This window comes from Magnolia sinica, chromosome 7, assembly GCF_029962835.1.
Source record: "Magnolia sinica isolate HGM2019 chromosome 7, MsV1, whole genome shotgun sequence".
Lineage (NCBI taxonomy): Eukaryota > Viridiplantae > Streptophyta > Magnoliopsida > Magnoliales > Magnoliaceae > Magnolia > Magnolia sinica.
The window spans coordinates 2,165,452-2,181,208 of NC_080579.1; the positions used below are offsets into that span (position 1 = coordinate 2,165,452).

At 40.7% G+C, this 15,757-nt stretch overlaps 1 protein-coding gene across 2 annotated transcripts; it reads right to left on the reverse strand.

The window, feature by feature from the left end:
* Positions 1–6,803: 6,803 nt before the first annotated feature.
* LOC131250814 (scarecrow-like protein 3) lies at positions 6,804–9,921 on the reverse strand. 2 transcript variants are annotated; one of them, XM_058251153.1, is made up of 2 exons: positions 9,860–9,921; positions 6,804–8,537 (listed from the first exon to the last, which is right to left on the reverse strand). In XM_058251153.1, the coding sequence occupies exon 2, from the start codon at positions 8,361–8,363 to the stop codon at positions 6,948–6,950; it is 1,416 nt and encodes a 471-aa protein (XP_058107136.1). In that variant the 5' UTR covers positions 8,364–8,537; positions 9,860–9,921; the 3' UTR covers positions 6,804–6,947. The 2 variants fall into 2 exon arrangements, with proteins under 2 accessions (XP_058107136.1, XP_058107135.1); XM_058251152.1 differs by lacking the exon at positions 9,860–9,921 and adding an exon at positions 8,676–9,310.
* Positions 9,922–15,757: the final 5,836 nt, after the last annotated feature.

Here is a 15,757-nt window from a genome sequence, read left to right on the forward strand (position 1 = left end):
ACTTACAACCGTTTGTACGCTATCCCATCGTTAGAAGCGGATTGCATGTGCGGTGCCTTCGGGTACACAGACATTCCGTACACCCTGGTGTCAGAATCAGCGTGGGGTCCACAGAGATGACAGTAACAAATCCACTCCGTCCATCAGTTTTCTAAGACCATGATAAGACAGTAATCTAAAAATTAGATAGACCCAAAACTCATGTGGGCCATACCACACGAAACAGTGGGCATTGAATGTCCACCATTGGAAACTTTGTGGGGGCCACAGAGGTTTTTTTCCAGAACGATATTTGTTCCTATAGTTTATCTGGGTGGTAATAACCATATGAACGGTTTGGATGGCATATAAACATCAAAGTCAGCTCCATAAAGGTTTTAACCATGGACGTTTCTATTTTCACTTTCTCGTTTTGTGTGGACCACCTGAGTATTGTATCTTTCTGATTTGAAGATTACGAAACTATTATTGTCTTGAAAACCGATGGACGGAGTGGATTTGTCACGAGCATCTTTGTGGGGCCCACACAGCTTCCGACAACATGAGTCACTCGGAGTACAATACGCGTCTCGCCTACCCGCATCCGTGCAAATATACGTTTATTTTTCAATTCTGACATGTGAGGCCCTTATTCAGCTAATCTAGACCATTGAATTATCTAGGACCACTGTCGATCGGTCATACTCGAAAATATTTGTACGTTGGAAGAACCCAGGAACCAATATTTACTACCTTTCTTATTTGAATTTGGACCGTTGCTGTATTCCTCTTCTTAACCTTTGTTTGTGGGCCACGAATCTAAAGGTTAACATTGTTCTATCTTGTAATAAATAAACAAAAATTAGAATTAGTACATCCACCGTTATAAGCAACAAACCAATGGCTTCGATTTCCAAACCATGGGCCCACTATGGATAATTTAAAACCTATGTCTACCGAGCAACGATGTGGCCGAGCGTATGGTGTAAAATTCCTCTTTCCACAGGGAAGAATGTTATCCAACCAGTTGCAATATAACTAATCTCGTTGTTCAAATAGGAACGATCAAACATTGATCTAAACCGTCCAATCATCCCAGCCTATTTGCCGTGGGATTACAGGAAAATCACATTAGGGCCTGTTTGGAAAGCTGGATTAAATGGTATTCAATTTCTTTAGGTAGAATTATCTGTCCAATCTCGCACTTGGGATCGAAATTTCCTTTTGAAAAAACTCTGAATTATAATCTATGTATTAGAATTATCTCAACTGTTGTATGAGGTGTGGCCCACCTTTAAGATGGGTTGGATGTTCTCAACATGCTAACATGAATGATTACACATTCTGTTATTATCTCTTTTTTGGGCCATTTACCATATGAATTCCATAAAACAACTAGTTTAAGCTTAATGTCTATCATTAAAAACCTCCTAAGGCTCACTGTAATGTTTATTCGACATTAAAACAGTAGATTACATGATCATACAAACCTTAATGAAGGTTAAAAAAAACAAAACTTTCGTAGCTTCCATAAGTTTTTAATAGTGATAGTTCAATTGACACTGGCTACCTTGAGATTTTGATCTACCTCAGTTTATACTATAAAATTATCCGGAAAAAATGGATGAGTCACACACACATTATGTTTGGGCCCACATAGCACTGACCACTAGCCATTGGGTAGTGGCAAGGTGAGTAGCCAATCCCGGGTTTCAAGAGACTTATTAAATTCAACCATTTTGCCATTTCCAGTTTTAAGAGACTTCAATAAAATTCATCGTTTTGCCAAATCATCATTTAAGGGAATGATTCCAAAAATGAGGCAGATCCTTAACTTAAGTAGACCACACCACAGGAAACAGTGGGGATTGAATGCTTATCCTTGAAAATTTCTATTAGGGAAACAAAACATTACAGTGGGCATTATGAAGATTTAAATAGTAGACGTTCACTCAATACTGTTTTCTTGTGGTGTGGCCTACCCAGGAATTGGATCTGCCTCATTTTAAGGCTCATGCCATAAAATGAGGGGGCAAAAGGATAGACGGGAATTGGATCTGCCTCATTTTCTACAGGGAAGGATGTTCTCCAACCAGTTGCAATACGGCCAATCTCATTGCTCAAATAGAGGTCCTGTTTGGAAAGCTGGATTAAATGGTATTGAATTTCTTTTGGGAGAATTATCTGTCCAATCCCATATTTGGGATCAAATTTTCCTTTCCAAAAGTATCTGAATTGTAATCCATGTATTAGAATTATATCAACTGTTGTATGTGGTGTGGCCCACCTTTAAGATGAGTCGGATGTTCTCCCATGCTAGCATGAATGATTAGACGATCAGTTATCATTTTTTTATGTTTTTTTTTTGGCCATTTACCATATGATTCATATGTAAAACAACTACTTTCTCTAAAAGCTTGAGCCGTCAGGTAACAACACATCAATTTATATTAAGAGACTTTAATAATTCATCCATTTTACCGTATCAATTGATACTAAGAGACTTCAATAATTCATCTATTTTACCATATCATCCACTTTGCTGTCTCATTTAAGGGAATGATTCCAAAAAATGAGGAAGGTGCTAAACTCAGGTGGACCACACCACAAGGAAACAGTGGGAATTAAATGCTTATTGTTGAAAATTTCTACTAAGGTAACAAAGGTTCTGGATTAGCTGATATTTGTGTCTTCCCTTCGTCAACGTGTTGGATGGCAAATAAACATTACGACAAGCCTTAGGAAGTTTTTAAATGATGAATGTTCAATCAATAGTATTTTCTTGTGGTGTGGCCAACCCAGGAATTGGATATGCCTCATTTTTAGGCTCATGCCCTAAAATAAGAAGGCAAAAGGATAGACGGCGTGTATAGAACACATATATCACGGTGGGCCCCACAGTCCTGCCACCACCCAACATGCAATCAGCCTTCGATGGCTTCTAACTCTCCCTGTGAGCCGCCTGATGAGCGGTCTGGATCAATGCAACGTGTGCCCAACTTGCACAAGTTCAAAGCCCAATATGATCGACCATCATCTTAGTTATGTTAAAGGAGATTTAGGCATTATATTATCCGCAATCCAAGAGTCTCCCTATGTGGGCCACCAGATGAGCGGCCTGGATGGACTTTCGTTTTAAGCGTGTATAAATGAGCCCATGCTTTGGTGTTTCAAAGGTGCATGTTACCATAGATGGACCATAAACCATCTTGCAGACCTGAAGATCTTAGCCGCCAAAAGTAGAGCTCGATAGATTGTCGTCTGTACATGTGGCACACGTGCATATAGAACAAAATCACACCGATGAGAAGGCCATAAGCATGTAATTGCACGTTTCAAATTCAATGGGCGTCTATCCGTTGTGATGGATGGACTCGGTGCAATGTCCATTCATCAATGGACAGGGTCAGCTCAAGCAAATTAAAAAACTTCTATCAGGAAATCCCAACCATCCACACCCCTCATATCTACATACCCATCAGAAGCCCAGGGTCCAGAGATCATAGCCACTTGTCTTAAGGGTCATTTGGCACCTTGTAATCGGCAGCATGCATTGAAATCCCATTTACACTGGGATGTAACTTGTAAGCGTTTGGAAGCGTATGTATAGAACTTAAATTTGATTAACTAAATCAACTATAGTATTCCAAATTAGTGCACATATGTGATATTTGATAAAATGATTGGAATAGGCTCATCAAAATATAAACTTTAAAAAATAAGAAACTCTTAGCCTACGTCCACAATCTAAGGATCACAATCTAAGGATCACAAATGAGCGACTCGTCTACATATTTTAAGTGTCCATATAGACTGCTGGGCACGGGACAACTTGACTCGTCCAACTCGTTCAGATTTGACTTGATCCAAATCGAGTGGTGAGTCGATTTGAACCTAGTAGACTTTGTGCAATCCGAACTCAAACTTGACTAGTTTGAGTCACCCAATAACTTGATTCGACTCTACCCAAAATCCAACTTGGTACTGACCCGATTCGAAACCCGACTTGTACATTCATAATTTTTATTTTTATTTTAAAAAAAATCCGAATTTAATGTTTCAGATCTGAGATGCCATGAGAGGCTGCAATTCTGATAGGTGCACCTAGGTTTTGAGTTTTCCGCCCATGGATACCCACCGACCCAGTGCCGACTCGACCTGACTTGGTACTTGTGACGGGGTCGGCCTCGGTCCGGATTAGTCCAGGCCAGACCCGGACTCAGATCAGGTCAGGCATGCTGGACTTGGTACCAAGTTGGGTCGAGTTCGGGTAAGGTCTATTTCAAAACCGGATCGAGTCGGATCAGTCCTAACTCAGTCCGACTCGAGTCGATGCCCAGCCCTAACCCATCCAAGGTGGTGCCCAGTGGATGGATGGTTTTATGCAGTTTATATCTCACCAGCATAATCATGCCTTGGTAATAGAAACACTAGTTTTCTTATCCTGTTTTTTAAAGGAGAGGATTCATCAAGCGTTGATATCCAAAACTCGGCATGTGTGCATGGCATCCCAACCGTTCATCTGTTGGGACCTACCTTGGATAGGGCATGCCCCAAAAATGTCTGCTTACACCAGCCATTGATTGAGGAGAGAGTCCAACCAATGGCCATAACTGCAAATGGTAAAGAACCTCTAATAAATGGCTAGTTTCATCTGATTGGTGCACGGCCCACCCAGGATCTATCACTAGTGTGCATTCACTTGCGATATCCGAGTGCCAAGAACAAAATTTTCTCACAAATCAAACCCAAGAAATATATGAAATCTCAAACTCACAAAGAAAGACAGTCCATGCTCTGAATTATGTTCTATATGGGCCACCCCTGGCTGATCCTGACCATCACTGCTTGTTGATGAACTTAAATCATTTTCATTTTCTTTTATTTTTCAAAGGTAAGCCGAGGCTTGAACCCAAGAACTCAATGTTGAAATCTGCCCTGTCTACAGTTGGGCTACCGGTCAATTACAGAGGTCATGACTACTACTAAAGTGAGATCACGGACCATAGCTTATTTATGAAAGTAATGAGAATATGGAGGGTTCAAAATATCAGACCATCTCAATGTGGGCCCAAATGAGGTAACCACATGTCAGCGATCCTAAGCCATCGACTAAGCAAAACAAACTGCAGAAAATATGCATTACAAAGAGAAATGCATCCCTCTTCACAATCCAAACACGGGTGTCGAAAAACACATGAATGCATGCACACACAACCTCACATGTCCAATTTCGAACGTGTGGGTGCGTAGGTATGCACAGACCAAAATTGAAACATGGGTATGCACATTCTTCACCTACACCTATGCAGGCATTTTTTTAAAAAAAATAAAAAATAAAAAATACATGGTATCAGAGGCAGAGCCAGAACCAGAACATTCTTCACCTACATGCCCATGCAAGCATAAAAAACAATACATAGTATTGGAGCCAGAACGATTGTAATAAAAAACAAAACATGGTATAGGCGCCAGAACCAGATTCTAAGAAAATGTAGGACTGAAATGTTGTACCATACTGAGCCTTCATTTTGTACAAGTGATGGCAAGAGGGACCCACTGTAGAGTAATCCAAACAGTTGATTTCAAGGGAGTGGTAACGGCCGTTACGTAACCGTAACGGTCATAACCGTTACGCGTTACAGGGTCAAAACAGCCATAACGGCCGTAACAGTCCCTTAACAGCCCTGTAATGGCCCAGTAACAACAATTTTCAAAAAATAAAAAACGGCAGTAACGGCCGTTACGCCTGTATCATAACGGTAACAGTAGTGGCCGTTAAATCCACCGTTACTGTTTTGGAACACCTTGCAGGGGACCCACTGTTGATGACCAACGCATTATAAATCCTTAAATTGGAAGAATCCATGGTGTGGAGATAGACGATTGTAGTGATTACCTTTTTCAGCACAGTGGCAGAAAGGATTTCAAAAACAGAATTGTTGTTTGGGGAGCAAGCAGATATCCAGGATTCATTAAAAAACAGATGTTGAATATCTTGCACCAGTTGATAAAGGAAGGGTAATGTACTCAGCAGAGTCCATAGTTTTCTTTCCAATCCAAAGAGCAAAGTCAAATCAAGGAAAAACAGTTTCTTTTCCCATGGATTCCTTGAATCCAGAGACAGCAGCTTAAATTCCAAACATTTCTGTGGACGGTCAACAAATAGACATTCACATTCAACCCAGAAAAGGGCCGCAATCAAGGAATCTAATGCTCTTTCGTGGGCCCTAAAGGCCATTCGCATAAGCCATCAGCAGTTTGGATCATTGAACAATCAGCCCACATATGGAACTCCTTAAAACCTGAATGGTATGCTGTACAAGCTTTAACAAACACTTCAAAAATCAGAACATGGCATAACACAACATGCCAAACAGCCAACGATACCCAACACCACACATTCTTCAAAAATCAAAACATGGACAAAACATGGACATGAACACATACACACCAAAGATGTAAACACACATTCTTCAAAAATCAAAACGTCGGAATCAACACAAACAAGCTAGAGATCATTAGAACACATACATTCTTCAAAAGTAAAAACATGGGTATCAACACAAACAAGCCAAAGATACAAAAGAAGGCATTCTTCAAAAATCAAACATGGGCATCAACACAAACAAGCCAAAGATGCACAAAAAAAAACAAAAAAAACTGACATTCTTCAAACATCAAAACATGGGCATCAACACAAACAAGCCAAAGATCACATTAGCAACGTTTCCACAAATCAAAATTGAGAAAAAAAAAAAATCATATTCTTCACAACTCAATTATAATCTATAGAAACCAAACAAAGCCCACGGCAGTTACAGTAATGCAAGATATTAAGAACACGATATTCAAACTCCAAAAATGTTATGCATTTCAAGATAACCAAAAAAAAAAAAAAAAAAAACAATTCCAATCCTTTACAAGGAAAAAAAAAGAAAAAGAAAAAGAAAACCCAAAAACAGAATTCAATCATACCTCCTACACCGCCATGCCGAAACCGAAAAGAGGGGGCGGTCTTGCCAGCAAAATAAGAGAGCACCACTTTCCTCTTTGATTTTATAACCTTCACAGCCATAGCTCTGCAGCAATCTCCTCGCCTGCAACAGCCCATAGTAGCTCAGCGGCACTCTCCCAAACCCTGCCAGATCTAGCCGCTGGACCCACCTCTCCAGCTTCTCATGCCTCTCCTTCCGTTCAACCCCCTCGCAAGCAATGATGTTCTTTATCTCCTCCCCGAACAGCATCTTCTCAACCTTCATCCGATCAACCGATGTCCTTGACACCGTGGATTCCAAGCAATCGAACAGGGCAGCATAGAAGTACAAAGCCTCTAGTAGCCTCTCCATCACTGTCGATCCGTTATGATTTGATTCCTGCTCAGCCACCACCATGACCTTTGGGGATAGGTTCCACAGCGATGCGAGGAAGCTCTCCATCCTTGCCGAGAATGGCGATGATGAGGCAGAGTCAGGGCTCGGGCTGTGGCCGTTGATCAAATCTTTCTCAAGCAGTTCGCCCAACGTGCTCTGGTTCATCTGAAGGACTCTTTGCAGGTGGGCTGCGCTTGGGTTCTTGGCCGATGGCGGGGTTTTACGTTGGGTTTCGTCATCTGAAGCCATCAACAGATGCAACTGGAGGACAGAGCTGATTGCAAGCGCTTCACCCGTCTTGCGCAGGCTTTCCAGATCAAGATTCTCTAATTTGCTCACGATGGGAATGAACTGAAATGGGATGTCCAACTTCTCAGCTTCTTCAGTTAATCTCATTGCTGTCTGTTCCAGCACTTCCTTCTGTTCATGAATGCCTGTGATTCTCAAATGGGGCGGGCCCTCTGGCCGCGCATTCAACGTTTGGATGAGAGCAATCCACTGAGCCGGCTCAGCCGCATTGAGATCGATGATGTGGACCATCTTCTCCCCTTCCATGGCATCTATGATAGCCTGGTTTGACACCACGTATGCGAGCTTCAGGAACGGGCAGAGATCAAAGAAGAGCCTGCGGATGAGGATCGATTCTGAGATGGAAGAGATCCTTGTTGAATTGAGGGCCTTGTAGAGGCCGGGCCATGACTTGAGGATGCGGCCTGCAAGGGCCTCAGTGAAATAGGCCGCCATCCGCTGCATGGAATCGCCATCAGGTGAGGCAAGAAGGGAAATCTGCTCGAGGCAGATATTTGCATTCTCAAGGCTGCCGGCGGCAACATGGTTGGCGCAAGATAGGAGGAGCTGGATCAAGCACAATCCACGCTCCTCCGATTTGAGCTCACGGAGCCATGGATAGGGAGATCCTAGGCTTGGGGAGATTGACATGAGGGTGAAGAATTGCAGAGGCGACGACGAAGTTACAGAGGACGATCCATCATCTTGGACCATCCCTGCCATCAAAGAGGGTTGAGATCTCTCCGTTTTGGAATCGGGCGACCGGAGGATAGCTAAGAACAAACAGCTACGGAGACCAACGTAATGCAGCCATGCAGAGAGTTCACAGAAGCAAGTCGAATACAGAGAAAATTCGCTGTGATTATGTGATGGGTTTCGAATCTTTCGACTATTCAGCTGAAATTCACACAAGAATCAGAATAAATTGAATATGAGCTCATAAAAATACCAGCAGAAATTTCTTCAATATTTCCGAACTTTGGATAAAATTCACAGATGGGAAGACCGACAACACCACAAACATGTAATATCTACCAGGGTTGGAATGAAATCGAAGGAGTAGCCCTTGCATCAAGGTGGAATTTTGCAGAAATAATGTAAAACCCCAAACCCAAATTTGATTTTTTAATTGCTATAAAACCCAGACAGAAACGGCAGCAAGCGAATATAGTCTCCTGTTGAAGACGCTAGATTTTGCGGAATTTTGCAAGATATCCAAGAAGGAATGATCGATGAAATTCCGCAGAAATGCTTGTAAAACACTACACCTATGGGATTTCAATTGCCTCGAACTCAGATAAAAATCAAGATATGATCAAAGCTAATCTCTTCAAGAAAGAGCAAACCTTAGTTCGGTTTTCCAAGAAATCCTAAATGGGTTTGCAATTTTCCTCAAAACCAAGATAAAATCAGCAGAGAACAGAGATAATCCCCTCTTGAAGCAGCCAATTTCTGCAAGAACTGGTAAGAAAACCTAGATGGGTTTGCAATTTTCCTAAAAACCAAGATAAAATCAGCAGAGAACAGAGCTAATCCCCTCTTGAAACAGCCGATTTCTGCAAGAATTGGTAAGAAATCAGAGCAGTAGAACCCAACCCTAGTTGAAATCCTTCAGAAACGCCAGAAAAACAAAAACCCCGATATGGGTTTTCAATTCCCTCAAACCCAGATAAAAAAGCTAATCCTCTCCCCAAACAGCTAATCTATGAACTAGCTAACTAGTTTCTAACGAACCAACGCAGCACGGCTTGCGCTCGACGAAATTCCACAGAAATGCGAGGAGAACAAAAACCCCCAAAACTGATTTCCAATCTCCTCAGAACCCAAACAAAAGCCACCAGACAACCCAAGATAATCCCTTCCCCAAACCACCACTAACAACACCCAAAAAAGAAAAAACCGAACTCAGTTTTTTCACAATTCTTTCAAACAGAAGAACAAATCTCAAAAACCCAAATAAAATCCTTGTGTTTTCTCTACAGAAAGAGATGAAAGAAGATGAGAAAGATAGAGAGAGGCTTTGGAGAGAACAAAAAGAAAGATGGGTGGAATCTAAAAAAATACAAGGGAATTGGATTATTCTGGGTTTTGGGTCTTTCAAGATTTTCTTTCTTTCTGATGTTGGAGAGTAGAAAGAAAGGAGAAAGGATTCAAAACAGGGCCTACAGCTCATGAATTTTTAGATCTTTTTTTATTTTTTTCCCCCTCTAAAATCTCACCTTCTTCGTAGGCGACAAGAGAGAGAGAGAGAATTTTGTCGTGATGGATTTGGGGTCGTATGCAATGCAGAGGAATATGGAATTTGTGAGAAAGAGAGCCCTCTCTCCCTCTTTCTTTCTCCGTGAGCTTTCTAAAGCGAATCGCGCGAATAGGAAGGGGAGGAGTCGCGTCACACGTACAGGCTTATCACACGCGTGTGGGCGATCAAGACCGTGTTAGAAGATGTGACTCAGCTGAACTTCGAGGATATTGGGTGGATCTGTGTAAAACAGAATTACCTGAATCATCTACCATACTTGTTTTCCATTCCCCGCCTACAATACTCCAACTCTGTGGGGCCCACCATATTTTATACGTAAATCCACTCCGTACATCAGGTGAAAATTCATATATTAACCGTACATAAAAAATATCAGCCTGATTAAAAAGCTCCAATGAGACATAAAAATGTGAACAGTGTGTAATTGCTCCTAAAACATTAAAATTCAAATAATGTGGCACATATGATATTTTGATCAAGCTGATTTTTTACATTTTTATTAATCTGTGTTATTTACACTTGATTAACAGATTTGATGAAATAGTTTTTTTTTTTAAAAACCATGTTGGTACCACACAAAAACCTGTGGTAACCATCTCATCCCATTCTCTCATGTGGTGTGGCCCATGTAAGTTATAAATCTTGGTGATTTTCCTCCCAGGACCTAGAATCAAGAACATGGAACCTGATGCACGGAGTGGATTATACATATACAACATGGTGGACCCCATAAACTAAATAAAAGTTATGATGGATATGATTGTCTGATGAGTCTCAGCCCCCATTATATGGACCACCCATGTTTATATCGACCACACGTGTATATCTAAACATACATCTGCAAGCCATGTGCCATTTCCACTTATCAGGTGGGCCACACGTGCAGACTCAAAAAAGACCATTGCTGACCGTCCAATCTTTCAAATACAACTAAGCCCATCTGGTCGATACATCATCATTAATCATCGAACCCACATGATGGGTGGATCTAAATCACCCAAAAACAGGCCATGCTGACACGTGTGCCGCGTGTCAACACCAGAAAATACGACCTTGCGCGAATCGCCATACCATTCGTGTCTGTTTGTCTGTACGTGAAACGGGAGAAGCGGAATAAGGCTGGCCTTGTTATTCCCCTACGCAACTCCCTTCCAAACATGCCCTAACAAAACAAAACCAACGCTCCTTGTTTTTGTCTGCTTTTGGATGGGCTTGTGGGGGTCGCAAGGACCTTTTATCTCCTCTATTCAATCGCGCGCGTAGCTTAGATTCAAGACACATTCCAAGCACACGTACGTAATTTCCACACGTGGAAATATCCAACCGTTGTTTAAGTCAGGCCCACCATGAAAATTTCATATCCCAATCTTCGTATGGATCAGATTAGTACGGAGATGGAAGAACCTCAATACAGTTGAGCCATCTCTGTACATTACACTAGCTTCTTGATTTACCATTCTTGACAGTTCATCTAGTGTCCCCTACTGCATATACCAAATGGTTGTAAGAAGGGATAAATCAAATGATTTGAACCGTCCGATCAGAGACTTTAAAAAAACCAACGTGTAAAATCAAAACATTCAGCGGACCAGATTAACTGATGTAAAAAGTAAAGACAAACATCTAGATGGGAGCTACAAAATGAACGGTCACGATTGTCTCTAAACCTTTACCCAACACTACGGCACAGATTGCTCTAACATATAAGTATATAAGAAAAATGGACGGTTACAGCTCAAATTACGAGCGGATCACCTGTTCATAGGTGTATAACAGAAGATGAATGGCTTGGATTTCTCACACGTGTGCCATCTAGGGACGTTCAAATCTTCAATACATCATCGCGCGAATAGCAAAGGGGGTGGTGAGAAAGAAAAGGTGTATGGATGCCTCCAAAATGGCATTGGATTATATGAATTGGGTTAAGTAAGAGAGTAAAGACAATGAGACAATGTGGGGGAAGAAACAGCCAAACGTGGCAAGCATGTTTAACCCTTGCGTTGGACCCTAGGTGCCTGTCAGTCCTGCCCAACCGTCTGTACCATACTCTCTCCGTACATATGCATGCATGTACATCATCCAAACCGTTAGTCCAGATGATCTGTTTGTTGGGCATCCGGTACATGGTTAAAATAATCAGTGTCTGAGATTTGTTGATTTGATTGGAGCTTTGGACCGTCTGATTGAGCTTTTTTTTTGGGTGTGGACCATTCAGTGGGGCCCATAATTTAGAGGGCTTGGATTAAAGTATATGCGTGAATGTGTATCATGGTGGATGTCACGTGTATGGTAAGCTGTAATCCTCCGGTGGAGTGATGGGTTGTCATAGGAAGTGGATTCGATGAGGCCGGGGCCACACAACAGGAGCCGATTAGGTGAGACCCAGGTCTCACCCACGACGGTGTGGCCCTTACTTTGGGGCCCATCCTAATGTATGTATTTTATATCCACTCCGTTCATCCATTTTTTCAAATCATTTTAGGGCATTATGCTAAAAATGAAATAGATTCAATAATCAAGTGGACCATGCCATAGGGAACAGTGGTGATTAAGCGTCATACCATTAAAATATTCTTAAGGCCTACTTTAATGTTTCCAAACTGTTGATAAGGTCACATGAGCTTGGATAAAGGAAATAAACAAATATTAACTTAATCAAAAACTTTGATGGCCCATTAATGGTCAATTACTACTTTTTCCTATGGTATAGCTTACCTAATAATTAAGTCTACTTGGTTTTTGGAATAATGCCTTAAAATTATTTGAAGAATGGATGGACGGCATCGATACATGATACATAAATCAAAGTGGGCCACACTGGATTGGGTGAGTCCAGGGTCTCACCTAATCGTCTTCCCACCCAACATGATATGACATAGTGCGGGGAGATTTGATTGGATTACATATGTATATATATTCAACTACGCTGCTTTCAAACATGCTTTGGTGGCCTTCGTATTTAAACTGCATGACGTGGTTCAATCAAATCTCACCACATAGTAACCCTGATTGCACTCTCACCAAACCAGTCTATTTACTAGGGACGTGGATTAGCTACTGATAGGTTTGAGTAGTAAGATAGCTATTGAAGTGACGCCACTAAGTTACGTAGGTCCAACCACGGTGAATGTGTTACCACACGGTCCATCCATTTAGAGATATCATTTTAATACGTGAGTCAAATGATGAGGCAGATAAAAATCTGTAATGACCCTACTACAGAAAACAGTGGGAAAAGTGACATCTATTGTTGAAACCTTCCTAATGTCCACCTTGATGTTTATTTGAGATCCAACCCGTTAAAATGGGTCCTATCATGATGAATGTGTTATACACAGACGGTCCATCCATTTAGAGATATCATTTTAGTACGTGAGTCAAATAATGAGGCAGATAAAAATCTGTAATGGGCCCCACTACAGAAAACAGTGGAGAAAGTGACATCTACTGTTGAAACCTTCCTAAAGTCCACCCTGATGTTTATTTGAGATCCAACCCGTTAAAATGGGTCCTACCATGATGAATGTGTTATACCGACATGGCTCATCCATTTAGAGATATCATTTTAGTACGTGAGTCAAATAATGAGGCAGATAAAAATCTGTAATGGACCCGTTACAGAAAACAGTGGAGAAAGGGACATCTACTGTTGAAACCTTCCTAAGGTCCACCCTAATGTTTATCTGAGATCCAACCCGTTAAAAAGTTAAAAAAGGCATTATAAAAGGAAAAAATATATATATCAGCTCAATGGAAAAATTTTAGGCCTTTAGAAGTTTTTAATGATTGGTGTCTCTCTCTACTGCTTTCTGTGGCGGGGAGGTCCATTGGAGCTCTGAATCTTAGTCATTAATCTTTGGCTCTTACCATAAAATGTTCTCTCCGAATGGATGAACGGTGTGGATACAAAACATATATCATGGTGGGGGCACACGGAACTTGGTGACGTCAATTCAGTAGCCAGTCTCGCTTCTCAACCTGTCAGTAGCTAGTCCGCGACCCTTTACTTGGAGTGTAATTTTTAAAGTATATTGTCTCTGGAGTTTCATGAAAAAAAAAAATGCTTATTAAGTAGTAAAATTACTATAATGCTCACGGTACACTTCTCTTTTAAGAAGTATATTAGAATTTGTGGGCTTAAGTGATATTTTTATGATATTTATGATGGGAAGAAATGAATTGACGAATGATATAAGGTGAGATTGGATGTCAATATGCATTACAAAGATACTCAACGACAGATAGGTTGAAGATCTAGCCCGAGCTTAGCCGTAACAGTAACCTTGGGTGCATCCCCAAGTTGAGTAGGAAGGTAACTCGGTCTCAATAGTTTAGGGCAGGTTGACAGATTGATCATCTGCTTAACACCAAAAGAAAACACAACTATGGTTCACCAAAAAATCCAGGTCGACAAACCAAACTCCGGGATAGCCCTATGGATCACATCGGATTATCCACCTCGGCTTCATACAATGCGCCTCTGCCAGTTCCAAGCTTGCCCCGACCAACTCTATTCAAAATCGTAACCGAGTGTTTCGGAAGACGATTACAACATGGATCCGCCCGAGATCTTCGCCGCAGATCTCGGGAGATCAGCATGATATGCCCGGGATTCGAATCCCACTGTAACACGGCCCTACCAAATAAGGAAATCACCTCCTACGCTACCGCCCTCTCCCACCTTAAATAAAAACATATCTAATGGTGAAAGGTATGTACAATCCAAAGCTTAAAACCCTACTCATGACCAGGCTCAGATTCCCTATCTAACTTAGTCATTGGAGGGTCCCCTGCTGCAGCCAGAGTCTCCTTTGTCAGCCCTTTGTGCAGGTACTCGAAGGTGCAGGGAAGGCTACCTAGATTCCTGCAGCAACAATCAATTATTACGATGGGATGTATGTGTCTGATACGTAGCATGTGGGCACCAAAATTTCTTCATATCATTACTTTTTATGGTCGGTTTGATTTTCGACTTTTCCTTGTAAATATGTAAAAATTAAAATTAAAATTAAATAATTTCACTTCAATACTTTTCAGGGTTAGTTTTATTTTGAAATTTTCGCCCTAAATATATAAATATGAATAAATAATAATAATGACTCTTTTCTCTTCTTTACAAAAGATGGAAATTTACACCTCCAAGACTAATTTAGAAAGATAGTTGTTGAGTATGACTTAAATTTGTAGGCCTCACTATGATGTATGTGACTCATACATGACGTTCATATATTTTTACCATCACATTTTAAGATATGAGCCCTAAATTGAGTTGCTCAAATCCAAAGCTTAAGTGTACCACACCATAGGAAACAATAGCCTTATATGTGTATACCATTGAAAGTTGTTTCATTCTTAGGCCCCACAATGATATTTATTTGTCATCTAATCCATTCATAAGGTCACACAAATATATTTAAAGGAAAAATACAAATATAAGCTTGATCCAAAACTTCTATGCTTCCTTAGAAGCTTTCATGGTAAGCATTCAATATTCATTATTTCTTGTGGCATGGTTCACTTAAGCTTTGAATTAACCTCATTTTTCAGTTCAAGCCCTAAAATGAGCTGTCGAAAGGGATGAACAGTGTAGATAAGTCACATACATTATGATAGGCCCCACAATTTTTTTTTTTTAGCATTTTTATCTCAGAGTTTAGATGAAAAATTCTACCAGTAAACTCAAAAGTTAGGAGGTTACACTAAATACAAATGAAAATAATTAATAACCATTTACAATGATTTATAAATGAATTAAAAAAACAAATAAATCATTAAAGAAAATTAATACATGAGAGCACTTCAATAATTTCTCTTCTCAAAAAGCACTACCAAATAATTTAATTTATGAAAGAATCCT

Bases quoted from the DNA above. Each gene is read 5' to 3' on its own strand.
- LOC131250814 (XM_058251153.1), bottom strand. From the start codon at position 8,363: ATGGCAGGGATGGTCCAAGATGATGGATCGTCCTCTGTAACTTCGTCG.